Source organism: Physeter macrocephalus, chromosome 20 (genome assembly GCF_002837175.3).
Source record: "Physeter macrocephalus isolate SW-GA chromosome 20, ASM283717v5, whole genome shotgun sequence".
Lineage (NCBI taxonomy): Eukaryota > Metazoa > Chordata > Mammalia > Artiodactyla > Physeteridae > Physeter > Physeter macrocephalus.
In genome coordinates this window covers 49,158,487-49,185,157 of record NC_041233.1, presented here as the reverse complement: position 1 = coordinate 49,185,157, position 26,671 = coordinate 49,158,487, and the positions used below count along the sequence as shown (strand labels likewise).

Below are 26,671 nucleotides of genomic sequence, written 5' to 3'. Positions count from 1 at the left end.
GGAGAATCAGAAGGAAGTGGGGGGGTAGGAAACAAAAGCAGCTGAGATAGACAAGGTGTTCCATAAAATTGGGGTGAAAAGGAACGAGAACTATGGAGGATTGAATGGAATATAATATAGACACACAGTAGAAACACATGCACCCACCCATACATTTATACCTGTAGGTGGAACAGGATAAACCTGTAGACTTGGAAAGTTAAGAGAGAGAGGAAGAGAAATAATTTAGAAGCTGGGCCTTAGAGGAGGGAAGAAAGCGCAGGCCCACAGTCAGTGTTCTTTAAATACGTCCTTGCACGGGGAAGGTTTAGATTCTGTTGAATAAAACTTGTGTCGGAAACTCCTGCTTGAGATAATGGGGATCTTCAACCCAAAGGGACGTGCCAATCTCAAATTTCAAGGAAAAGCTGAGGTCCAGACACCTAGCCTGGCAGGTAGAGGTGAAAGGGCTTTGAGGTTGTGATCACAATGCAAATCTGTGTTGCAGCTTGCCTCCAACCCCACCCTGAACTCCCTAGTCCCCTCCCCTGCCTTATTTTCCTCCATTGCACTCATAATTATCTGACCCTACTATATGCTTTTACTTATTTATTTATGAGTTTTCTCTCCACCCCAGACCAGTTTGTCAGCTTCATAGATTTTTGTCTGTTTCATTCACGACTGTATCTCCCCAGTCCTTAAAGCAGTACCTGGTGTACTGCAGATACTTAAGATATAATCTTTGAATGAATAAATTCATCAGTCAAGATGGAGTCAAAGTCCCAGTGTAGGCATGGAATGGATTTTAGAGTTGCTTCAAACATTAGTGTTTGTGGCTCACTTTTTAGAGGATGCAGGTGTCAAGTTAAAACAGTAGGGTTGGACAGACTCGTTCCTAGTGGTGCGGTGAAGTACTTGCCAGCGAATCCAATTTCTAAGGTCACGTGCTAATTAGGAGAATAAGGCATTGTTACGCTGTCTCAATTATCTACTGTTGCCTCATAAACCACCCTGTAACTTTATTTATTATTGCTCCTAACGTCCTGGGTCAGGAACTTGGGCAGCGTTCATGTGGGTGGTTTGTTGACTCCAAAAGGCATCATGTGGGATTACTCACTTGGCTGTACTCAGCTGGTATCTAGGCTGGACTGAAAGATCCAAGACGGCTTCATTTATATGTCTGACTCCCCAGTGCTCCCCCACGTGGCACTGTCTTTCTTAACAGGGTTAGCTTGGGCTTCCTCGCAGCATGGTGGACTCCTAAGAGGGAGTTTTCCAAGCAGTGAAGGTGGAAGCTGTAGATCTCTTAAGGCTCAGCATCAGAAGTTACACAGTATCACTTGCCCCACTCTCTGTTGGTAAAGATAAGTCACAAGGTGAGTTTAGAATAAAGGAGAGGGGAAGAGTTTACCTCTCAAAGAGAGAGGGGACAAAGAATACATAGCCATCTTTAGCCCACTGCATCTCATTAGGAGATTATATTGTTAGGATGCTTAGAACTGGCTTTCTCTCCCAATTTACTTTGCAATCCAAGAAGTTAGTGAGAATTCAGAGAGCACAGATAATTTGCAAAATTTTCTGAGGAATTGAATACGGTTAAATTAACAGTTAATTCCAAACTTGCCAAGTTCATGGAGAGATTTGTAAAGAACCAACTGGCAGGTGAGTTAAATGACTGGTTGAAATCATTATTTTTAAAAAGACCTTGCTGTATTTTAGAGAAATAATTTAATTTTTGTGAAAATTAAATGTGCTCGTTATAAAAATTTCAAGCAATTGTAAAAAATACAAATAAAACCACAAATCATCTAAACTCTCCCTGTGCAGAGAAAAAAACCCGTGATAACATTTGGTGAGCATCATTTTAGATGTCTCTTTGTGCTTATGTCCACTTAGAAGGATGGCTGGCTGTCTGGTTGGCTGACTCTACAGGCAGGTAGATAGAAAGTTGATAGATAAAAAATTATAAGAATGAGATCACACTATACATGTTATTTTCATGTAATATTGAAACTGAGTTTACTTGAATTTAAAAGAAGAAAAATGAAAAAGAAGGAAGAACTTCAAGTAAGAGCTATTAATTTTAGAGCTAGTAGTTCCTAAAAGATTGTATGAAGGTCGTGGGGAAAATATGAAAACCAGCGAGAAATTGGATTTACATAAACTATATATTAAAATTTTAGGCATTATCAATTGTTCCCCACTGTGAAAGTTGACATGGTTAGAATTTCCCTCAGCTCCTGATTCTGTTTTTCTGATATCATTCCCACAGGTATTAGTTTCTACATTTAAACAGGTTCAGTGATAACCTTGGTTTAGAATCATGGTTCTAAATTCTTCAATTTGATTCATCTTTTGGTTGGATGAATTTTGGTCCTCCCCGCAAAAGGGATAAACCCATAAAGGGCACTATATCCCCCCAAATTCTTTCATGTTTGAGAAAGTCTCCTTGTTGATTTCATAACCTTAAATAGCAGGTATAATGTTATTGTACACTCACATCTTTCTAGACTTTTTTTAAGTTTGTCCTGTTACGGATTGATGCTGTTGAGAACCAGCTCGACTTCTTTTCCCCCTTTCATATTCCTCGATTTCTTTTTTCATTTCAGATGTCTGCGTACATCTTTCCACGTTCTGAAGTTCAGTGACTTTACCTGGATAGATCTTGTTGATAATAATTCTGTCATTTTTTCCCCCACTATGTTATGTGTCCCTTGGATCATAACATTCAGCTCTTTCATTAAGGAGAATATCCTATATTATACTTTTTATGTATTGTACCTCTGTTTACCTCTGCACCTCTGTTTTCAATTTTGTTGTTTATGTTTGTTGGGTTCTTTCTTTTCTTTGGGAACACCAGTGATGTTTAGGTTGCATTCTCTTTGTATGACTGTTATCTTCTTTTTAATTGCTTGAATGCATTTTTCCCTCTGTGTTTTATTTATTGTTATTACCTCAAGCCTTTACTTCATGTCATTGATTTGCTTTTCAGTTGTGTCTGTTCTATTCCAAGCTGCTTCTAATTTGTCTATTAAATCTGCACTGGTGGTGTTTTGGCCTCAGTTTATTTCCTTAACTCTACAGTCCCTTTTCTAAAAAAAATTATTTTATTTATTTATGTTTGGCTGCGTTGGGTCTTTGTCACCGCAAGCGGGTTTTCTCTAGTTGCAGAGAGCAGAGGCTACTCTTTGTTGTGGTGTGCGGGCCTCTCACTGTGATGGCTTCTCTTGCTGTGGAGCACAGGCCCTAGGCGCATGGGCTTCAGAAATTGTGGCTCGCAGGCTTAGTTGCTCCGCCGCGTGGGATCTTCCCGGACCAGGACCAGGGCTCGAACCTGTGACTCCTGCATTAGCAGGCGGATTTTTAACCACTGCGCTGCCAGGGAAGTCCCTACAGTCCCTTTTTGTGTCTTGTTCTGTTGTTTTAACATCTCATCTTTGCGCCTCTACTGTAGCGATAACATATACTTGTTAAGCTCCTTCACGGTGAAAAGTATTTGTAGGAAAACTGCTTCTCTTCTGAGGGTTGTGTTTTCTTTTTGAACTTCGTTCTTCAACAGTCTTATGCATATTCAGTTGCTTCTTTCACCGGGGCTATTTTTGTAGCATGTTGGTATAGTTACTATATCATTTTTTTCCCATCCTGCTCATTCATAGGTTATTTTAAGCTTAATGTTTGTTCTGACATAGTGTGGTTGACTTCTTCTTGATATTCAGCCCTATTTGATATTGGTTAATTTTATTCTTTAGACTACTGTTTATTGTATCTACTTCTCCATAGCCTAAAGGTGCAGGGCTGGAGGAAGGGAAGGGAGTAGATTTCACTGCAGCTGAGTGTAGCCTTTAATGGAGTACTGTTCTTTTTTCTGAATTCTCATTCAATGTCCTGTACCAGAGTACTTTCCATTAAGCTGAGGGTTACGCCTTGTGGGCCTTGGTGTATCCCGGTTCAGTCCAGTGTCCTAAAAGAGAGCAAATTCTGGTGGCCCTTCTTACCTTTGCTGAAATGGTATGTTGGGGCTTCTGTTTACGATGGTTTTTCATTACTTTTTTTCAGGCTGGCTTCTTACCACCTCTGTTTGCTTCTCTCCAAATAAGAGGGTACTAGTCCGAATTTTAAGGATTTTATTCACTTACCCTCTTTCTTCAGTACTGCTTCTGGGGGTGAGGTGGGATTAGAAGCCCCTTAGTACAATCATACAACAGAAAAAAATATATATATATTTTTTCCCTTCCTGTAATCTTTGAACTTTTAAGCTAAGCTTTTATGCCATTCCTTTATTTTATTGTTGTTGGTAAATTTGGGGCTCACTCTTTGCCTTGCCATTTCTCTGTTTCTCTGAGTGGAAAAATTCTGTGGTGGGAAAATTCAGGGTCTGTTGTAAGTTCAGATACAACTGCAGTGATTAACACCAGGCATAATGTAGGGGTCACTAGTGATCTCCTATATTGTTCATTTTCATGACTTTCTGTAATTACCTAAAAACACTGCTTTGGTAGTTTTTAATAGACATAAAGAGTTTTACATAATAGGTAACTAAAAAACCAAGTGGACAGTAAGAGGACCCTTATGTTTTTGCATTAAATGACAGAAAAATTCAGCAGAAGAACCATTGCCTTATGATAGAGTGCAGACAACATTAGTCTCACTGGAAGGCTTGTCTCAACTTGAGTAGGTAGCAAATAGATCTTTGCTCAGCTCCCTTGGTGGGATATTTTCTGTCTCCTTAGCTTCTCTTATGACCAAGTGTCTGTGGTAGGCAGAGTTCTAAGATGGCCCCGAGATTCCCCTTCCCGAGTGTGCATGCTCTGTATACTTCCTTCCCCTTGAATGTCAATGGGCCTGATCTAATCAGGTGAGTGCTTTTCAAAGAGGGTCTAAAGATCAGAGAGGTTGAGAATTGCAGCCGATGCTTGATGGTGGTAACCTCTGTGAGTTCTGTAGCTACAGGAAAATGAATTCTGCCAACAAGCACATGTGCTTGGAAGAGTACTCTGAGCCTCATGTGACACCTCAGCCCTGGCCAACACCTTGATTTCAGCCTGGTGAGACCCTGAGTAGAGAACTCAGTTGTGCTGTGTCCAGACTTTTGACCTACAGAACTGTGAGGACACCTACAGGATTGGTGTCAAGTCACTAAATTGTGGTAATTAATTAGGTAGCAACAATATATGAATATTTTAAAAGTACTTTTAAGCGATTTGCTTTATTTTAATTAATTCTGATTCTCTCCCTAAAGGGAAAAGCTCATTTCTTGTTTCATAATTTACTTTTTCAAAGAGGAAGCTTTTGTTACCCTTTCCAAATTTTGTTGAATTTTGTTACTTTTTTGTCCCCGCTCCTCTGCCCACTTCTCTTCCTCAATACTGAGGTCAGAATAGGGATTTTAGATTGTTTACTGGTTTTAACTATAATTACAGCTTGGACACACAGATGAAAATGATTTAAAAGTAGAGTGGAACCCCATTTTGAAAATAGTTTTATCCCACTTGATCACGGCGTATGATCCTTTGAATGTGTTGTTGGGTTCCGTTTGCTAGCACTTTGTTGAGGATTTTTGCTTCAATGTTCATCAGTGATATTGGCCTGTAGTTTTCTTTTTTTGTGGTATCTTTGTCTGGTTTTGGTATCTGGGTGATGAAATAGATAACTTATAAGGACCTACTGTATAGCACAGGGAACTCTACTCAGTACTCTGTAATGACCTATATAGAAAAATAATCTAAAAAAGAGTGGATATATGTATATGTATAACTGATTCACTTTACTGTGCAACTGAAACTAACACAACATTGTAAATCAACTATACTCCAATAAAAGTTAAAAAAAATAGTTTTAGAGAACAGGTCAACATCCAGTTCAATGGCATATGTTAAGTCCATGGTGCTTTTTAAAATTTTATTTTAAAAATTAACTTTATTTATATATATTCTGAACACTACACAAGTCCTAACTGCACAGCTCACTTAATTTCTACAAAGTGAACATACCTATGTACACACCCAGATAAAGAAATAGAACATTTCCAGAACATGCCCTCTCCCCTCAAGGCAACGACTCTTCTGGCTTCTATCACCATAGGTTAGTTTTGCCTGTTTTGGGACATTGTGTTCTCTTTTTGTTTTGGCTTCTTTAGCTCAGTGTTAGGTTTGTGAGAGTCATCCATGTTGATGCAGTAGTTGGTTCATTCTTGTTATTTTATAGAATTTGCTGTGTAAACATACCACAGTTTATGTACCCATTCTACTGTTGCAGAATTGTACTTATTTTATTCTTTTAGAATAGATTGGTTTTATTTGGGGTTATTACCATTAGCACTGCTTTGAACATTCCTATACATGTATTCTGATGAATGTTCATTGTATACATAGAAGAATTGCTGGGTCACAGAAAAAAATACATAAGTATTGGGTTGGTTTTTTTTTCAGCTTTAGTAGGTGTTAAGAAATGGTTCCCCAAAGTTACATCAAGTTACACTCCCACCTGCAGTGTATGACAATTACAGGTGCTCCGTATCTTCACAAAACACTTGGCATTATAATTTATTATTCTTACTATTATTGTCACCATCTTCATTATTTTACATTTTAACCAGTCTGATGTATGTTGGTATTATCTCAGTGTGTTTTTAATTTGCATTTCCCTCATGACTCATGATGTTTAATACCTTTCCATGTGTTTATTGAAGGCCAGTAATTTTCAAACTTTGGGTCATGCTCCATTATTGGGTCATGAAATCAAATTAGTGCATTAAGACCAGCATTTAAAAAATCTGAAGTAGAATAGCATGCAGTAGAAGAGAGTGAATTGCAAGTTGTAATGGTAAATATGGTATATATTTATACATATGAAACTTTGTTTCAGTTTCATATGTATAAATATATGCATCTGTATCTATAGACCTTCATAGATGTACACCCATATGTATGTGTCAATTTCTTATTTGTATACATAAATATATTTGCACTGAGCAACTGTGGGAAATGTATTTCTTGTTGTAAAAATATTCTTATTTCTTCTTGTCAGAAAGGTTTATGAAACCCTACTGTGTTTTACGCATTTAAACAAATTTACAACTTGATGAAGACATAAAAACCATGCTTACCTCATTTGCATTTAGCACAGTTCTGAAAGATAGAACTCATAACTGAGATATCGGAAATATAATTTGTGATGATTTTGTTAGGCCAAACTGGAAGCACACCATTAAGATGAAATGTGAAAAGTAAAAATAAAGTCCTTCATACAATAAGTGTAAAGTCTTTGTAATTGAATGAAGGAAAGTTACCCTAAAAGTGCATGGGATAAAGAACCAGAATCATCAGTCCTAAATACAGAACCCTGAGTCTCCAGACCTCGAAAGAGAATCTGTGGATGGTGGCCCCAGAGTCTGTATGTTTCAGAAGATTCTTGGTGAGTCTGATAATCTGATAATTTCGGGAACCACTGATGTAGGCTGGAGCTTGCAGTGAATTTCACCTACTGTAAGGGAGGAGGTCTCATGGAAGAGAGATTCTAAGTGTGCAAACCTTTTTTAAGCCTAACATTCCCCAAAACACTGTATTTCAGAGTAATTCTACCCAGTTTCCTTTACCCCATACAGTATTCTATAGCAACAAAACTCAGAAGCCATTTAATTAAAGAACCATTGTCTATAATTTCTATACAGTTAGGATAGAAGACAGGCAGCGAGTTAATTTGCTTTCCAGTCCCTCTCCATGTGTATTTTAACTCCCCAATCCTCTTTTTCTCTAAACCCCCCACTATAAGGGAACTCCTAATATGAGCTGCATACATTTTTCAATTACATAATACTTTGGTGCCTTTGTCTCTGAGATTTACTGTACTTTCACATTTGTATGCATTTTAAAGTAAAATTCTGAAGGCTTTATAAGCACCCCGCTTTCTAATTAACAGTGAGCATAAAATGCTAGTGTGACAAATGTTAACCATGCATATTAGGGAATATTTAGAATCAATCTAGGTTGCTTCCCCCCGCCCCGTCCCGAAAGGTCAGATTTATACTATCCAAGATTGGGGAGAATGAATTTGTAATTTGGACAAACACTTCCCTGAATACCAATATTACTTTATGTAGTAATTATGGGATTTTAAATGCCAACGAGTTCTGTTTTCTTTGTGTGAACTTGTGAATGTAATAAAACACTTTTGAAAAGCTAATCGAATAAAACTATCTAAGATTTAATTATCAGCTTCTTACAGATTTTATGCACCAGATCATCTCTGTTGCCAAAATCACTTACGTGACTTAGGAATCACAGAATTCTCTTAAATCTTTCATTTTGTTCTTAGAATTAAAATGGCTTTAAAAAAATTATATACAGTTAAAAAATTATGCATAAAAAAGCAAAGAGAAAAATTTTTAAACTAATCAAATCTCTACAACTCAGATAAAATTGCTATTATTACTTTGGTGGATCTTTTTCGAGACATCTCAGTATATATACATGCACACACACTCATACAAACACCTAGTTTTACATAAACAGATTAATAGAATATATGATATTCCGTTACTTGTCCTTTAGGGCTAGTCATTGTTTTCTATCTACTTTTGGTTGGGTTGTTTTCATATCAGTAAACAGATATATACATCATAATTTTTAATGGTTACATGATATACACACACACACACTATACTTTAATCTGCTGATAGATATTTAGATTACATCTCTTTTCTCCTCTATTATATGTTTAGTTAACATCCTTCCTTGCACGTTAATCATTTTGCACCTGTACAACTATATTCCCAAGACAAATTCCTAGAAACCTGAGCCAAAAGGCAAATGTTAATGTATATTAATTACCAAACTGCCCTCCAAAACTGTTATCTCAGTTGAAACCCCCATCAGCAAAATGATAGAGCACTTGTCCTTATTTTAAAATTTGTATATCTTTAATTATTAATGAAGTTGTACATATTTCCGAGTGCTTATTGGATATTCTTATTTCTTTTTTGTTTAATTGCTTCACTATTTTTGTTGAGATGGTTGTCTTTTTCTTACTGACTTGTAAGAGATCTGTGAATGTTGAGATATTGTTATTTGGACTGCAGGTTTGTCATTTGACTTAATTCTGTATGTAGTGATTTTTAAATTAAACTAAATGTCATTTATTTATTTAAATAAAATTTTTGTCAAAAATTTATCGATGCATCATTTGATAGTTTCAAGCTTCTGTATCATGCTTAACAATGACCTTTGGCCGGATTGCAGAAATACCCATATTTCCTCATAGTAGTCTTAGGGTTTAATTTTTTTACATAATAATCTTTGATCCATCTGGGATTTATTTTTGAATAAGGAGAAAGATAATTCAGAGTTATTTTTACCCCAATTGCTAGCCAGTTGTCAGACTTCATGAATATCTAATCTTTTACTCTGATTTAAAATGACTTACTTTCTGATATTAAATTCCCTTATATATTTGAATATACTTCTGGGATCTATTTTGTTCTATTGATCTGTCTATTTCTGAATAATTATTATTGAATTTTTATTTCTGTGGCTTTATACTTTTTTTATAAGTATCCCTTCATTATTCATCTTTTTCAGATTTTGTCTATTTTTGCTTATTTACTTGATGAACTTAAAATTGGTCGAACTAACAAAAGAAATGCTAAGATTTTCAGCTAGAGTTATATATTTTTATATTAATAAGGGAAAATTGGCACTTTTATAATACTAGAATTTCTTATTAAAATTTTTTTTTCCCATGGATTCAGGCGTTCTCTTAGGTCTCTCAGTATCATTTTATGTTTTCTTCATATAGGCCATGGTCACTTAAAAAGATTTTTCTAGATATTTTAATTCTTTGATTGTTGCTGTGAATGAAATTATTTTCTTCCATGATATTTTCTGATTGTTAATCCTTTTTTAGAAAGTTGTTGACTTTTGTTTATTTTATTTCCAAGACACTTTAATGAGCACTCATATTTTTTTCTGATCATCTTTTGGTTGATTTTAGCCTTCAAAAGTCCCAGGTGGTACCCAGGAGACTAAAGAAGAAAATATAATTCCCTTACTGTAAGACATTACTTGAGGCCATTAGAGAATGGAGCCTAAAATAGGGAAGTTTATGGAATATAATTTGTATATCCAGGAAGGACTGAGTCCTCATCACTGAAATGTAATGTAAGTCAGACTAAATATATTAGGATGAATAAGTACGTGGTTCTTATGAGATTATTTAATACTCTGAGATGTCCTTTGATACTCAATTAATTAATCTCAGGATTAATCTTTGTAGACTTGATATTACTTATGTGAGCAGGAGAGAGGCTAGATTTAACTAAGCCTGAAGATATAAGTCCCTATTTAAGTAATGAAAATGTGAAGGATGGAAGGGAAAACGGAACTGGCTTCCTCAAGAATTGGAGTTTACCAGGTTGTGAGTTCCAGGCTTGCTAATTTTTTGTATGACCCCCCCAAATACAATATAATTTCTTTTCTTGTCATGAGTAATCCTCCTTCCTCCTTCCAACAAACACCTACAGTATTGCTCTACCTACCTACCATCCCAACCTCCCAGTAAGTAGATGTAAGATGGTCTGACAATGCCATCTGGTGGCCACCTAGGAAACTATATGAACTAATCTCTGTCATTGGACCTCCAACCTGGGTTGGTACAATATCCTGGAAGCCAGGTCCAGGCTTGGGAACAAGCAGTTTATGCCTGTGGCTACAGACAAAGGGAGAAAATAATCAAAGTCCAAGCCCTGGCAAAGGCTGCCTGGGGAATCTGGGAAGGAGCCCAAAGGCTCCATTCACAGGAATTGATAGAGAGCAAGGACTAGGTCTAAAAAGAGAGGTTTGCACAGGATTTCCAGCTGGAAAAATTTGGAGAGAGCTCCTGAACCAAAGCAAAGAAGGGGAGATTTTTTTTTGGTGGAAACTCTGCATTCAGCCTCAGGGCAGGGATGGGCTTAATTGTGAGCGTGCAGTCAGTTCTAACACCTTTCTTCAGGGCTTTCCTCCTCTACCTTTTTTTTTTTTTTTTCCTTAAATGTTTTTTTCCCATAGCTTAAAACTCAGATAATTTGACAGTGCCACATAAGGTCGAGGCTACTTCACACTTCCCTTCTCTCTATCTTTCCCCTCTTCTTCCCTTGCTCCCTCCTTCCCACTTCCTTTTCTCTTTTCCCTTCCTTTTAGGCTCTTATTCTTGAGTTCTCAGGAGAACCTCCCTCTTTCTCATCCTTCATTCTATCCAGGAACCTGGATATTATTATTATTAAATAATATTATATTATTATTATATTATAATATTATTATAGTATTATTTATTATTATATATTATATTATATTATATTATAATATTATAGTATTATTTATTATTATTATATATAATATAATATATTATTATATATTTTATTATAATTATTATAATATATATTATATAATAATATTATTATATAATTATTATTAAAACATAATCCTAGTTACAGCTGAAAAACCTGGAGATAGTGCTTGTGAGTCAGCTTTATCAAGGACAAGGGAAGGCAGAGGTGAAATGAAGAACTGGTACCACTAATGCCTGCATCCTTTAGAGGAGGGATGAGAAACCCCTTCAACGTCGCCACGAGGCTCAGTCCTCCCATTCACCCCCTGCATGATTTCCCCATGTGCCTGCATTCACGATTTTTGTTTCTTTTGTTCCTGGCCATATTCCCAACATTTAAAACGGCATCTGGCATATAGAAGGAACTCTATTGATATTTGTTGAAGGATGGAATGAATATTCTCAATGAATAAGCAAATCTGGCTTATTCGTTTTTTACTGTATTTCAATTTTGCCTTGTAAGTGTTGCATTGATGCTAATTTTCATTGTGAAAGCATGATTTGCGACTTTTGGGAAATAATTCAAATGTAACATGTGAGGTTATTTCTATCACAAAAATACTTATTTTTTTAAATTCCAAACCACCAAGTGACCTACTTTCAGAACATAACTTTTCATGTTTCACAAGTGTATCTTTTGTGTACATAAATGAAGTAGAAAACCAACAAAATGGCCAGCTTTTACCTATCTTAGCTTCTCAAGTGCTCTTTGAATCCTCCCTCAAATAGAAGCTAAGACTATAAAATACAGAGGAGAAAACAAATTTGGAAAGTGGAAAACTACCAAGCATTTGACAGAACATCTTGCTGACTATGTTCTCTCTGTTTGCTGAGTCTCTTTTGCATTATAAATCCTTGATAACAGAGGCAGAGAAATATCTATTCTCTATATAGAACTAAGCACAGAATTTGCCTAATATTTTTCAGAATTATGCCCTTCCTTGTGATCCTCCTTAGAACTGGAGAGACGAGGCAGGCTGCTTTTATTTTATAGATTGTTCCTCGGACCTTACTCTTGCGTGAGAATTTTCTGGGGATAAAAAAATGATCACTTGCTACTTTCCATTCCCAAACCCTAGGATTTCCTAAATATCTCACAGCTCTCTCTGATCTTAAAGAAGTGCTTTCATTGCAGTGCAAAGGGGAAGTGAAAATGAATTCAGAGCTGGCCTGAATTAAGACAACAGAGATCGGTGGATGTGTAATATCTGAGTGTGGTAGAGCTTAGCTGACTCATGAGGATGCGTCACAACATCCCATCAGGCTTGACATTTTGTTCCTGGCTGATTTCAGTGGCAGTGGTCATGGGGGGGAGGCATATGTTGAATCTGTAGTTCATTGACTACACAGACTGTGAGAAGCTACAAGGTATGAAAAGAGCATGGACTAGCATTACAGGCAGAGGGCTCTTAGGCTGAATGCTGGCAGTGCCTTTGGCTGACTGTGTGACCTGGAAAAAAATAGGTAACCTCTCAGAGTCTTAGTTTACCTTTCTATGAAATGGGAATAATGATGCCTACCTGGAAGGGCTGTGTAAAGAAGGGAGCTACTAGGTACACAGCCTAGTCCCTGGCTGGTGGTACTCCCCAGTTGATCTGCTGTGATCACGGCAGTCACGTGTTCTCTTTCCATTTCTCTCCCAGGTACCTTGGGATCACGAGGCCGCTGACGTACCCTGTGAGACAGAATGGGAAGTGCATGGCCAAGATGATCCTCTCTGTCTGGCTTCTGTCAGCCTCCATCACTTTACCACCACTCTTCGGCTGGGCTCAGAACGTAAATGATGACAAGGTGTGCTTGATCAGCCAGGATTTTGGCTACACGATCTACTCCACCGCAGTGGCATTTTATATACCCATGTCCGTCATGCTTTTCATGTACTACCAGATTTACAAGGCCGCCAGGAAGAGCGCCGCCAAACACAAGTTCCCCGGCTTCCCGCGTCCCGAGGAGCCGGACAGCGTCGTCTCCCTGAACGGCATGGTGAAGCTCCAGAAGGAGGTGGAGGAGTGTGCAAACCTTTCGAGACTCCTCAAACATGAACGGAAAAACATCTCCATCTTTAAGAGGGAACAGAAAGCAGCCACCACCTTGGGGATCATCGTCGGGGCCTTCACTGTGTGCTGGCTGCCATTTTTCCTCCTCTCGACGGCCAGACCCTTCATCTGTGGCACCGCGTGCAGCTGCATCCCGCTGTGGGTGGAGAGGACATTTCTGTGGCTGGGCTATGCAAACTCACTCATTAACCCCTTTATATATGCCTTCTTCAACCGGGACCTGAGGACCACCTACCGCAGCCTGCTCCAGTGCCAGTACCGGAATATCAACCGGAAGCTCTCGGCTGCAGGCATGCACGAGGCCCTGAAGCTTGCCGAGAGGCCTGAGAGACCTGAGCTTGTGCTGTAAGGTCATTTATCACTGTTTTCCTTCTATCCCCCCAACCCTTATATGGGACTCCTTTTTGAAGCACATCGTAGAAAGCTTCGAGAATCAGTAGCAAGCTTATTTTCTACTAAGCGTATCAGATTTGAATTTAGAATAGTGTAGACTCCAGTCTTCCACCCAATAGAATTCCAAAAGCCAAAGATAGGTTTTTAGTGGGAGTGGAAGAAGAGACTGATTCGCTGATGAATTGCAATTGATGTCAGTGCTGACAAGGAAGGTGATGTTTTTCATCCTTTCTCCATAAATAACATCCACATTAGCTCCTTATAGCTCTGATTCTTGTAACATTATCATTTTAGTTGCTATTACTCTTAGATCCAGTAAAACTGTTTTGATGACCTCATCCTTCACTGGTGGAAATCATGAAGGAGGTGTTATTTGGGGTGGGTCTTGAATAAAGAGTAGGATTAAGGGATGGCAGGGGTGGAGGTGGGTTTGGGGCTACTCAAAGCAGAGGGGACAGCATGAACAGAGGGACACAAAAATGGATGGAGGTACCTAAAGAATCTGGGGTGTGTCTTCAGCAGGACCTAGAAGCTGGGTAGATTGGGGTCAGCTTGGAGGGCAGGTAGGCAAAGTGGGTGTGGGGAGAGCTGAAGGTTTTTGAGCTGGAGTGAGACAAGGTATGCAGTATAAATAGGGGTTCACAATAGGAGAAGGGAAATGGGTAGGAGACCAATGCAAAAGAGAGGTCCCCTGTCAGGAAGGCCTGCACGAGGAGGGTGGGAGAAGGGCCCGAGTAGTCTGGGGCAGTATGGAGTGGTTCATGTGGGGAGATGCCAGGATGGAGCAAAGTCTTGAAAACTACAGAGCTTTTAGAAAGTACTACCCATCTTTAGGAGTTGGGAATTGATAGAGGGTTGTTGAGTTTGTCTGGGAAGCACTAGTAGCTTTCCAAGAAGCAATTACAGTAGAGCATTGGGATCCAAAAAAGGACCACAAAGGGCCAGTGGTGATAAGAAAATGGGTTTTACATGTAACACACATATGACTGAATTTGGCATTGTAAAGAAGGAAGGAGACAATATAGCAAAGTTGGCAGGTCCAGTGAAGATTTTGTTTTAAATTTGAGGTAGAGGAGACATCTTCATGTTTGAAAGCTGAGGGGAAGAAACTGGATTGAGGAAATAGAAGGTGCTTGTGAGAGAGAGAGCAGATCAGTGTTGGATGTGAGAGAAGAGTTATCCCTCTTCACTGAACATGGTTCTCTGGAATAGACCAGAGAACCATGGACGGTGGTAGCTTAGAGGGACCTCCTCAGTCATCTTGCCCAATCCCTTCATTTGTCAGAAGAGGTAACTGAGTCCTGGCAAGTGAGATATCCCACAATGATTAGCGTTACCACTGGGTCTAGATCCCACATCATGTGAGTCTTGCCTCTATATACTCTCCATATACTAGCCTGCCTTTATTTGTGATCAAGATGGCCAGGGAGACCTCTGTGCTCTCACCTGTCTCAGGGGAACAGGGTCCCGAAGTGCCCTCATGGATTACAGTAGACTCTAGGGGCTCCCAACCTAGGATACACCCCAAATGACTCTGAAAACCTCAAGGAACTCAGCTTGTTCTCTAACTCATCACCAGGATGAAGGAGGCAGAAACATCTCCTTAATATGGATAAGGGAAACCAGAGATCATCATTTCCTGTCCTAGGAACTCAAAGTTGTAAGACCACAGATATGCTAATTCTTGAGCTGTGAAATAGCTTCACAGGTATTTATTTTTACTTCTATTATATACACTCTTTGGTACATATGAAATTGTTCGCAGTAAAAAGTTAGAGTTTTTTTTTTTTTTTTTTCAGAAAGAATACAATCGTAGGTTTCAGAATATATGCAATGAGCAACCTATATCCCCAGGGATCTTTCCAGGCCTATAAGATTCTTACTGAATTGACCACTAGTATTTGTTCACCAGGACCAGATTCTAAATTCCTTCAGGGAAGGAGCTATGTCTTAGTCAAATTTCTGTTTGCAGAATCTAGTACAGTGCCTGACACTGTATTAGATAATAAAAGTAATCATTTCTAACAATTATTGAACACCTACTACATGCTATCATGGTGTACATCATTCTACCTGTAAAGTAGGTGCTTCTGGCATCCCCAATTTTCAGAAGAATAACTGAGGCTCAGGGACGTAAAGTAACTTACCTCAGATCACGTAGCCCCTAAGTGGTAGGTATGGTATGAATCACTCCAATGCATGTGCTCTTAGCTATTATGCAACACTACTTGTCAAATGACTTGAGTCTGTAGGAGTGAAAGCTGTTGAATGTTTTGAGCTGGGGATTTTAGCCATCAGCTCTCGAAGAAGACATTTAGAAAACACTTGTTAATAGAAGTAAGTTAAGTTTATTAGACTTGCTGTAGCTTAGGAGGACACCTCCTTGACAGAGACTTGATAGTTTCTCAGATGGAGGGAATAAGCAAAGGATATTGATAGAGTTTTAGAGCTTGGGCTGGGTCATGTTAAGGTAGGGAACTGGTAAGGACTGGGCAGAGATTATGACATGATAGCTTTGGATTGATGGGTATAACTAAGTGACGGCCTTTTTTTTTTTTTTTAACTTTTTATTTTATATTGGAGTAGAGCCGATTAACAATGTTGTGATAGTTTTGGGTGCACAGCAAAGGGACTCAGCCATACATATACATGTATCCATTCTCCCCCCAAACTCCCCTCCCGTCCAGGCACCTTGATGCCAGTATTAATGAGCAAACTGTCAGTAAGTGTAATAGTCTTACTATTGATGAGTAAGCTTGTTTAGTTGGTACATGGTCTTATCTTTTGGAAACAACTATTTCCTGGAACAAGTACTGGGTGATTTTGCCTGGCCCCAGAGTTGTTTAGCACAGGAGCTGAAAAGCATGTTGGTTTCAGTTGCCAGGAGTAACATGCTGAAAGGTGCGTTTGAAGAGAGTCTCCCTGGCAGCAGTGGGAAGGGCGGATAAAATAGAAAGACTGGTGGTAGGGGGTCCAGTTAAGTAGCCAGTATAGAAACTAGGAAAGAACCATTGAAATCCTGAACTAGGAAACACCACTCTGTTAGTTTTCCTCCTATACAGTCAAAGAACTTGAGAATAATTTTATTGATTATTTTAGATAATAATTCACACATAATTCAGATAGTTTACAAAATGCTAATTTTCAAATGTCACACAAACAGGCTTTCCAGTTTGAAATAATAGTCACCCACATATATTGATGATTCACTCTCACGTATTATGCTGAGCACTCCATGTGAATTATGTCACTTAATCCTTATGACTTTATGAGAGGTTGGGTTCCTTCATCTCCATTCTGTTGGGGAGGTCAAATAATATTTTCAGTCATCCATGGGGAGCTGAATTTGAGCACAGGACATCTGTGTTTAAATGTACTTTTAACTTCCATACTACTATGACTTTTATAAAAGTAAATCAGCCAACATAACATCCGAGGATATTTGCCTCTGTGTCTTTAGCTAATGCGGAGTCTGGGGTATTATTTTCCTATTAATCTAAGACAGGGGTCAGCAAAGTTTTACTGTGAAGGGCCAGATGGTAAATATTTTAGGCTTTGCTAGCCATACAGTCTCCACTGAAACTACTTATTTCTGGCTTTGTAGTGAGCAAGCAGTCCCAGACACAAGTAACCAAATGAGTATGGTGGTGTACCAATAAAACTTTATTTACAAAAACAAGTAGCCAGCTGGATTTGGCCCACGGGTCATAGTTTGCTCTCCCCTGGCCTCAGAAAATGACTGTGTCCTCATTACATCTCTCTGTTTGAATTTATAATTATTGATCTTATTTATAATTATGGAATGTTAAAATCATTTGGGATGAATGGCCTAAATATTTATTAACTCTAGGAAGTTTCTAATTAGAGAGTTGGAATAGCTGCTATTTAAAAAATTCTATATATACCAGGCTGCTATCTTTTCAGTTCCAATGTGGGAGGACTCCTTTTTAAATTCTTGTTTATAACTGTGTCAGGCGTTGAGGAGGATACAGAAAACACATGATGTCTTTCCTGCCTTAGTGCCTGTATTTCTATTGCACAGACGGTACATAAACACACACATGCTCATTCACTCTTTTTGTGTTGAGAACACAGGAAAAGTGGAGACAGGAAAAGCTATAGAATTCAAAGGCGAGGAAAATAACTCAGTGATTTCCCTAACTCTGATCAGAGAAGACTTCTGGAAGGATATGGGCTCGAGTATATCTATGAAAGTTAAAGCATTTGTAACTAAAGGAGACTAGAGATGGCATTCCACATGAAGGAGACATTTGCTATAGAGGCGTCAGTGTGGGACCTTATGCAAAGGACAGGCTGCCCAAAGCTAAGCATTGTTGTAGGGGAGATTTAGAGATCATAATGGAAAGGTCGAAAAAATTAAATTATGAAGGATCTTCCATTCCAGCCCAGAAATTTGGGATGTTTAGTGTAGATAAGTGGTTCTCAACCTGGGGTGATTTTGCCCCCAGGGGACATTTGACAATGTCTGGAGACATTTTGGTTGTCACAACTGGGGGAGGGGAAGACCTCCTGGCCTCTGGTGGGTAGAGGCTGAGGATGTTGCTAAACCTCCGGGATTACACAGGCAGCCCCCAGAGCAAAGAATCACCCAGCCCCAAATGTCCATAATGCTAAGGTTGAGAAACCCTAGTGTGGGCAGAACGAAGCCATTAACTGAATCTCTGCAAGTAGGAAAATGGAATCACCAAAGCCATGAAGACTGATTTAGTGGCATCATGTGGAATGAATTAGAAGCTAGAGGCTGGAAGTAAGGCATATCTCTTCATTGGCTTGTTTTCTCCAGAAACATTTGAGGGCTTGTTGTGTACAAGGCATGGCGCCAGGAATGTCTGGGATATAAGGATGAATAAGTGACAATCCTTGCCTCTGGAAGCTCACAGTCCAGTGGGCTGGGTGGCTGTAGATGTGGTGGTGGCTGGTAAAAGACTAGTAACCAGAACTCCCACCATGGTCCATGCTCTACACAGCTGTATTCAGGTAAACACCTGTTGGATAACCCCAAGCAATCCTAACTCTACTGGAGTCTCTAGAAGAATAATGTGGCATCCAGTCCATAGCTCACAGCAAACCTTAGAACCCTTTGTTCCCCCTCCCTATCTCTCTAGCGCTCACACTTCTTGGCCAACCTAGAGACTCCAGGCTGCTCCCTCCAATCTCTCTAGCTCTTTTCTTCCCCCCTGGCTGCTTGGGTTCTAGTCTCTTTTACTTTTGTCCCTAATTCCACCTTCTTGGCTCCATTTTTTTCTCCTATATAATAGTTTTCCTCCTTTCCTGTAAAAACAATCTACTGGATTGTGTATTGCTGCTTCCAAATATTTCCCCATTTTCTTGAGCAACATAATGAGAGGCTCAGGAGTCTGGCAGGCACTCAGGAGTCTTCCTTGGGTAGGGAGTGAATAGAGGGAAAAGGCTATAAATACTTCACTGGTAATTGTAATTCACTAGTCTAAATTACAGTCTTTGTCACCTTTTTACAAGTATTCAAATACTGGTAATATAAAACCAAATGTGATAATGTGATAGAAAAAGGGATTTTTTTTGTAATTTGATGGCTTTATTTATGGATTTGCTTTGAATCACCATAAATGGCTTTTAAGTGTCACATTTAGATGACTTTTGTTCTTTGACACCATTACTGTGAACAATATTGAACAGCAGTTTCTAAAATACTTCCATATAAAAGAATTTCATGAAATTGTTTTGAAGTAGCTCTGCCTTCCCTTCTCCCTTCTTTTCGTCAATGAGCCTCTTATAATCCCTGTCAACTGCAGTTCTAGTGGAATAACCTTGAGTTCCTGCCATGAATTCTGTCAATATGCTGCTCCCTGGTTTGTACTGAAGCTTTGGAGTTCAGGGTGATTCTACTTTTTCCTTACAGAAACCAGTGATTAAAAAAAAAAAGATGAAATGGGTCCCAGTGGAAATTAGGAAGAAGCATCAAGCACCTGGATATCTGCGGTGGGATGTTGTCTTAAAGACAGAAACAAACAAAAATTTGGCTGTTTCATGGATTTTCTTTCCCCAGAGTAGTATTTTCCTCATCATTAACTAGCTGGAATTCAGCTCTTTATTTTTATTAAGTCATCAATTAGTACTAATAATAGCTTGTTCACTTCATGCTTTGTAGTTGCCTACATTTTAACTTTGCAGTGTCTCTTTAAAGTAGGAAATGCAGGCAATTGACCTCTCTTGCTTTTTCTAATATTTTTGTTTGTTTGTTTTCTTAGTAGACAGTAAATAAACACAGCACAAAATAAAATGAAGCAATACAAACATAACTATGAGAAAAATAAGCCTCGGGGGGATGTCTTAGAAAGAAAATATCCATGGTGGAAATCATGAAGGAGGTGATATTTGGGGTGGGTCTTAAATAAAGAGTAGGATTAAGGGATGGCAGGGGTGGAGGTGGGTTTGGGGCTACTCAAAGCAGAGGGGACAGCATGAACAGAGGGACACAGAAATGGATGGAGGTACATAAAGAACCTGGGGTATGTCTTCAGCAGGACCTGGAAACTGGGTAAATTGGGGTCAGCTTGGAGGGCAGGTAGGCAAAGTGGGTGTGGGGAGAGCTGAAGGTTTTTGAGCTGGAGTGAGACAAGGTATACAGTGTAAATAGAGGTTCACAGTAGGAGAAAGGAAATGGGTTGGAGACCAATGTAAGAGTGAGGTCTCCTGTCAGGAGGGCCTGCACGAGGAGGGTGGCATTGAGACTAGGAAAGAGGCCAAGGATGTCTGGACATTTGGAAGTTGACTAGCAGGTGGGTGGTGAGGAAAGGGAGACTTCAGAGATGGTTCTGGAGCTTGGAGAGATTCAGTAAAGTTCATGAGCCGTTGTGAGCTACAGAGGAAGTGCAGTCTCCTCTATGGGAGAAGAGGCAGAGGCCCCAGGCTAAGAATAAGTGTGGAGCCCCATTGGGGACACAGGCTTTTTCCAGTGCCTGCTCCTACATACCCAGCAGCCTAGAGCCATGGGTCTGAGCTGAAACGCGGTGCTTCTCCTCAGGCACCATCATGTGGGGTGAGGCACAAAGCGAGAGATGTTGTCTTATGGAGAAACTGATCCTGTCACCAGGGAAACCCATCCGACAAGTCTTGACAGCCAAGTGAGAGGGGCACTTTCAATGGGATGGGAAGGCAGAGGCCCTGGACCCTCTTAGACCTGGCTCTCATGCACATGGATATAGTTCGGTAAGTTGAGTCCTGTGATGGTACAGAGGTAGGAGAGTGTGTATCTAGAGGGACTGTGGCTCTACACTAAGGAGAAAGAGACTTCCTCAGCTGTTGGCCAAAACTTCTCCATGACTCATGGCACTTCTGTGAATCTAGGAGGAAGGAAGTCAGGGAGGTGGGGTTTCCCGGTCTCTGCACACAGGGTTTACTACAGTGCACCCTCCTAGGTTTGACGGGGAGAACACTCACATTGTAGTCAACATTATTATTTCCAAGTATGGCAAGTGCAGTAGTATTTTGCAAGGATTATTGAGAGTAGAGCCATTTTGGGCTAAAGCTATATTATAAAAGTGAATTTCTAAAGGGTTATCTGGAGCTGATTTGCAAATATATTAAGGCCCTGGCAACTTGTAGAAGCTATGAAATGTATGAAAAGAGCCATAGCACTTTTCTTTCTCCTTAGATGCTCATAACCCCTTAGAAACCACAAATAATTCAAATTACTGAATGCAGTAAAAATTAAATCCACCCACCACAAAATGAAAAGTCACATTTACAGTTCTGCTAAATCGTTTTCTTGCCTCCTTTTTTTTTCTCTCTCTCTCTCTCTCTTTCTCTTTATAGACAAAACTCTGACTACTGTAGAAAAAAAAGTCATGATTCATGATCAAAAGCAGAATAATGGAGATGAAATAAACAAGGCAAGACAGAGGTGGAAACAGAACGAAATCATTTGCTGAGACTTCGGAATGGAATGAGGCTTCTGTCCTTTCTTGGGATGGCTAAAATGTGACCAGCAAAGTATACCTGCTGTTCAAAGTATATTATGAGGGGGATGGTGACCTCTCCTTTTCTTCCTGTGGATCACTGCTATTGTGTGCAGATGAAAACAGCCCAATCAGCTCAGCAGTAAGCACGCGCACAGAACTGAGTTCCAGAAAGGAAACAGTTTCTGGTGCTTTGCTTCTGTCCAAATCCGTGCAAGTGAAGAAGGTTCCCATGCACGCATCCCATGCTTCTGAGTCTAGGCCTTGTGGTGAATATTCAGGAATCATTTATGAGACAGATGTATTTTGTTGTGGGACAGAAGGGTGTTTTCCCCAGCAAACTGCGGTAAGCATAGTGATGAATATGTTGCATGTCCACGTTAGAAAACAGAACCCCATCATCAGCTACTACAAATGATCTCCCAGAGCAGTGTCTGTTCAGCTTCTGTCAAACAGTTTGGCTTTTTTGCAGGGTCCCTGTGACGTCCTCACCAGTGTACTTTCTTTGTTAACTTGCTTCTCTCGTTATGGTGTAACTCAGGAACATCTCAGGATGGAGAGAATAGTAAAACCTGAATAAAGCTTTTTCTCGCACTTGCTCTTCTTCTGGGGGATCCTGAGAGGTGAGGGCAATTCCTCCTGTGAGGAGTTTTCCCTGGATGAAGAGCAGGGGCTACCTCACCACACCATATAGTAACATGATTTTTGGCACAAAACTTGTGACTGTTGTTTACACCTGGGCGCAGTGGGCCCACGGGCTGGTCCTTAACTGTGAGGTTTGGGGGAGGAAGTATGGGAATAATGGGGTTTCCATGGAAGACGGTGACACTTCTGGAGATGGAACATTCACACGTTAATTCTCATTGAGCAGCGTTTTATTAAACTGTGTGCATCGGAGGTCACCTGGGCCGGTGTTAGGAACCCTCCAGAATACCATTCTGTTCCTTCTGGAGGATTGGTTTTTGTGTTCTCTGTATCTTAAATCAAATGTGCTCCTGGCCAATTCTATTCTTCTCCTCTCCCTCTCCCCAAAGTGGTAGACATTCAGGGCAGGGCAGGAAACAGAAAAGATCCCTTTGTAGATAGTATATATTTTTTTAAATGGTTCTGTGTAATATGTATTAGCTAGGGAGACACAAAGACAGTAGATCAGAGAAGAGTACTTCTAAGGGGACAAAATGAATACCAACCTTCATTTGACAAAAGAGAGCTGAAAGAGAATATTATTTTCCTATAAATATATATAGCTGTTCTCTCACAGAATAATGTGGAATTCCAACGTGGATGGTGGATTTCTTCCAACTTTCACTGACATCGCTTCTTACAACACACGGGGAAGGGTCTGCCTTTCTGAAAGGGGAGGTGGGCACTGTCCTTTCCAACAAAGCTTGTACAAATTCCTGAACCGCAGATTTGCTAGAGTAACTGTAAATACTTATATTCATAATTTAAATGATTATTTCTTGTCAGATAAATGTTGTTAAATTTGAAAATGTTTTATTACATTACATCAAATAAAGTTTATTTGTAGCTGTAATAAAGCAACTTAAATGACTTTTAATTGAAGGTCTGATGTTATAAATGTCGCTCTACATGGAATAACAGAAGGGCAAACTTTATATATCTGCTACAATCCTAACAGGAAGTTAAGACAGTTCTGTAATTAATTGCCTCCATTTTGTAACCTTTTAAAAGAAATAGTGACTCCTTGATTTGATTAATGAGCATTTATTGGGTTCCTGCTACATTCAGCACTGTGGACATCGAGGGAACCAGAATAGGTAAAGTAAGTCCTTCCTTTTGAGGAATTTGCCATCAGAAGGCAGACATTTCTCAGCTTGTCACCATATAGTATAGTAAGTGCTGTAGCGGTTTGTAGGGAACGACATGTTTCTTTCCTGTAGTTTAAGACAGGACATTATGGTTAATTGGGTTGATGCAGGTTTTCATATGTGTTTAATTTTTTTTATTAGGACCTTAGATTTTCATATTGGCTCTTTATCCTGCCTGACTTGAACGCCTGATCCTTGAACTCTCTGCTTCATTCTGGCTACAGAGACTGGACATTGGACACTGTGCTTTCCATGTATGGCAGCCAAAGAAAGGAAAAGGTAGAAATTGAGAGAGAATGAGAAAAAATGTCAAACAATTTATACTATTTCACCTATGATATAATTTGTGCCAAGGTACAGCTTTTGTTTTAACTAAGAATTGGGAGGATCACTGAGATAAACATTTTACATATATTTTTGGACTGTTCAGCAAGAATGACTATTCTAAGCTCTCTTCTCACTCTAGGATATCAGCTATCATCTTTTGGTAAGACTGAATGTTGGGAAAGGATTACTGAGCAGTCATGTACCTGTAAGAGATAACATAGTGACTGTTGCCTTAGTTTGATTCTGTAAATATGAAACAGGAGGCACTCATAGAGCCTAGATTTTCTGGAAATTGTTTCATAAATTAAAGTGTTTACCATGGTGTCATGTGCTTGAGATGCCTGTATGTGGTTTTATTTTTTTCTGTTTTGGTTTTTTTTTGAATTTTTGAATTTTATTTTATTTATTTTTTTATACAGCAGGTTCTTATTAGTTATCCGTTTTATATATATTAGTGTAACTATGTCAATCCCAATCTCCCAATTCATCACACCACCACCCCAACCCCCCACCGCTTTCCCCCCTTGGTGTCCATACGTTTGTTCTCTACATCTGTGTCTCAATTGGTGCCCTGCAAACCGGTTCATCTGTACCATTTTCTAGGTTCCATATATATGTGTTAATATAGGATATTTTTCTCTTTCTGACTTACTTCACACTCTGTATGACAGACTCTAGATTCATCCACGCCTCTACAAATGACCCAATTTTGTTCCTTTTTATGTCTGAGTAATATTCCACTGTATATATTTACCACATCTTCTTTATCCATTCGTCTGTCGATGGGCATTTAGGTTGCTTCCATGACCTGGCTATTGTAAATAGTGCTGCAGTGAACATTGGGATGCATGTGTCTTTTTGAATTATGGTTTTCTCCAGATTTTATTTACAAAACAGAAATAGAGTCACGGATGTAGAGAACAAACTTATGGTTACCAAAGGCGAAAGTGGGGGGAGGCATAAATTAGGAGATTGGAATTAACATATACACTGAACTATATATATAAAATAGATAACTAATAAGGACCTACTGTATAGCACAGGGAACTCTGCTCAATATTCTGTAATAACCTGCATGGGAAGAGAATCTAAAAAAGAGCGGATATATGTATATACATAACTGATCCACTTTACTGTACACCTGAAGCTAACACAAAATTGTAAATCAACTATACTCCAATTTAAAAAAAATTTTAATGCCAAAGGAAAAAAAAATTCAAGGGAAATTGTGCTGGAGTTTTTGCACAAAGATGCCAGTAGCAATTTCTCCGCTGAGTGAGAGACACGGTGATTTACCACCTGTCGCTGGGCGGAACCTCGCCTCCCTGCACAGGTGGGCGCCGCGGAGGGGCGGTGCCAGCGGGTCAGTCTCCCTTTCTGTCCTCCTCTCTGGTGGCAGTTGTGCTTCAGGGGCTTCAGCTGGAGCGGGGGGGGGGGGCTGCGTGGAGGGGGGGTGGGGGGGTCCCAAGGCCCAGCTGAGCTAATGGGGCAAAGAGGGAGAGGAGCTGCTGAAGATGTAAGGAAACTGCACACATGGACAGAGCGCAGCCCCGCAGAGCATCTCCAGGAGCGCGGCGCGCGGTGGACGGGAGTCCACGGCGGGGCGGAGCCTGCTCTTTCCGGCGCTGTGACTGATAGGAGACAGCCCGTATTGGGAGCATCCTAGGACCTGATGGCGCGGGAGCTGCAAGGGGGCTGAGAATCGTCTGCTCCCCTTCCTCCCCGCCCCCATGATGGAACTCAGGCCGCCAGGGGTGTATGCGACTCGCGGACGGTCTCTGGGTTATTTGCAGATAATGAAAACCCCTGCTTTCTACTTGATTGGGACCCAATCTTGAATGCACTCATTCGGGAGTCTCCCCTAATGTATGTGAGTTTGTAGTCTGGAAGAGCAACATGGTCGATGGTGTCCATTTTTAAACACAAAAACCAGGGCTAAGTGAATTTGAAAATGGAAGGTTGATTAAAAATACACTTAGTGGAAATACTTGTGTTTATCATTCTGCCGTTAATGGCTTGGAACCACAAAGTGCTTTTTAATCGTTCATCTCTTTAATCAACAGCGGGTTTTCATCGGTGGCGCGAGGGGGCCATCTCCCTCCCGAGCACACAGCAGTGATGCTCCTGGGGTCTCCTAGCTGCACAGCCAGCCTGGGTCTCTGGTCCTCGTATTCTGAGAGCATCCTCTACACCCCTGCTGACATCCATGCTTGTGACCGTAATTCAGCTTTGTGAAGTCAGATCAAAACTATGTTGAATAATAGTTGTGAGAGTGGACATCCTTGTCTTGTTCCTGATCTTTGAAGAAATGCTTTCCGTTTTTCACCATTGAGAATGATGTTTGCTATTGGTTTGTCATATATGGCCTTTATTATGTTGAGGTAGGTTCCCTCTTTGCCCACTTTCTGGCGAGTTTTTATAATAAATGGGTGTTGAATTTTGTCAAAAGCTTTTTCTGCATCTGTTAAGATTGTCTGATTTTGGTATCAGGGTGATGGTGGCCTCATAGAATGAGTTTGGTAGTGTTCCTTCCTCTGCAGTTTTTTGAAAAGTTTGAGAAGAATGGGTGTTAGCTCTTCTCTAAATGATTTATAGAATTCACCTGTGAAACCATCTGGTCCTCTACTTTTGTTTGTTGGAAGATTTTTAATCACAGTTTCAATTTTATTACCTGTGATTGGTCTGTTCATATTTTCTATTTCTTCCTGGTTCAGTCTTGGAAGGTTATACCTGTCTAAGAATTTGTCCATTTTTTCCAAGTTAT

The 26,671-nt window shown here is 39.7% G+C and overlaps 1 protein-coding gene across 3 annotated transcripts in view; it reads left to right on the top strand.

The window, feature by feature from the left end:
* HTR7 (5-hydroxytryptamine receptor 7) overlaps window positions 1-26,671 on the top strand; it is a 111,347-nt gene that overhangs the window by 67,942 nt on the left and 16,734 nt on the right. The window contains exons 2-3 of one of the 3 annotated variants that reach the window (XR_003677709.1): window positions 12,984-13,747; window positions 23,722-23,859. Coding sequence is in view for 2 of the 3 variants with exons in the window: in XM_028481914.1 (XP_028337715.1) it covers window positions 12,984-13,746 (763 nt within the window). In the remaining variant the exon portion in view is untranslated. Of the gene's footprint in view, window positions 1-12,983; window positions 13,748-21,605; window positions 23,286-23,721; window positions 23,959-26,671 lie in introns of those variants that run through there. The other 2 variants (XM_028481914.1, XM_028481915.1) reach the window with 2 other exon arrangements.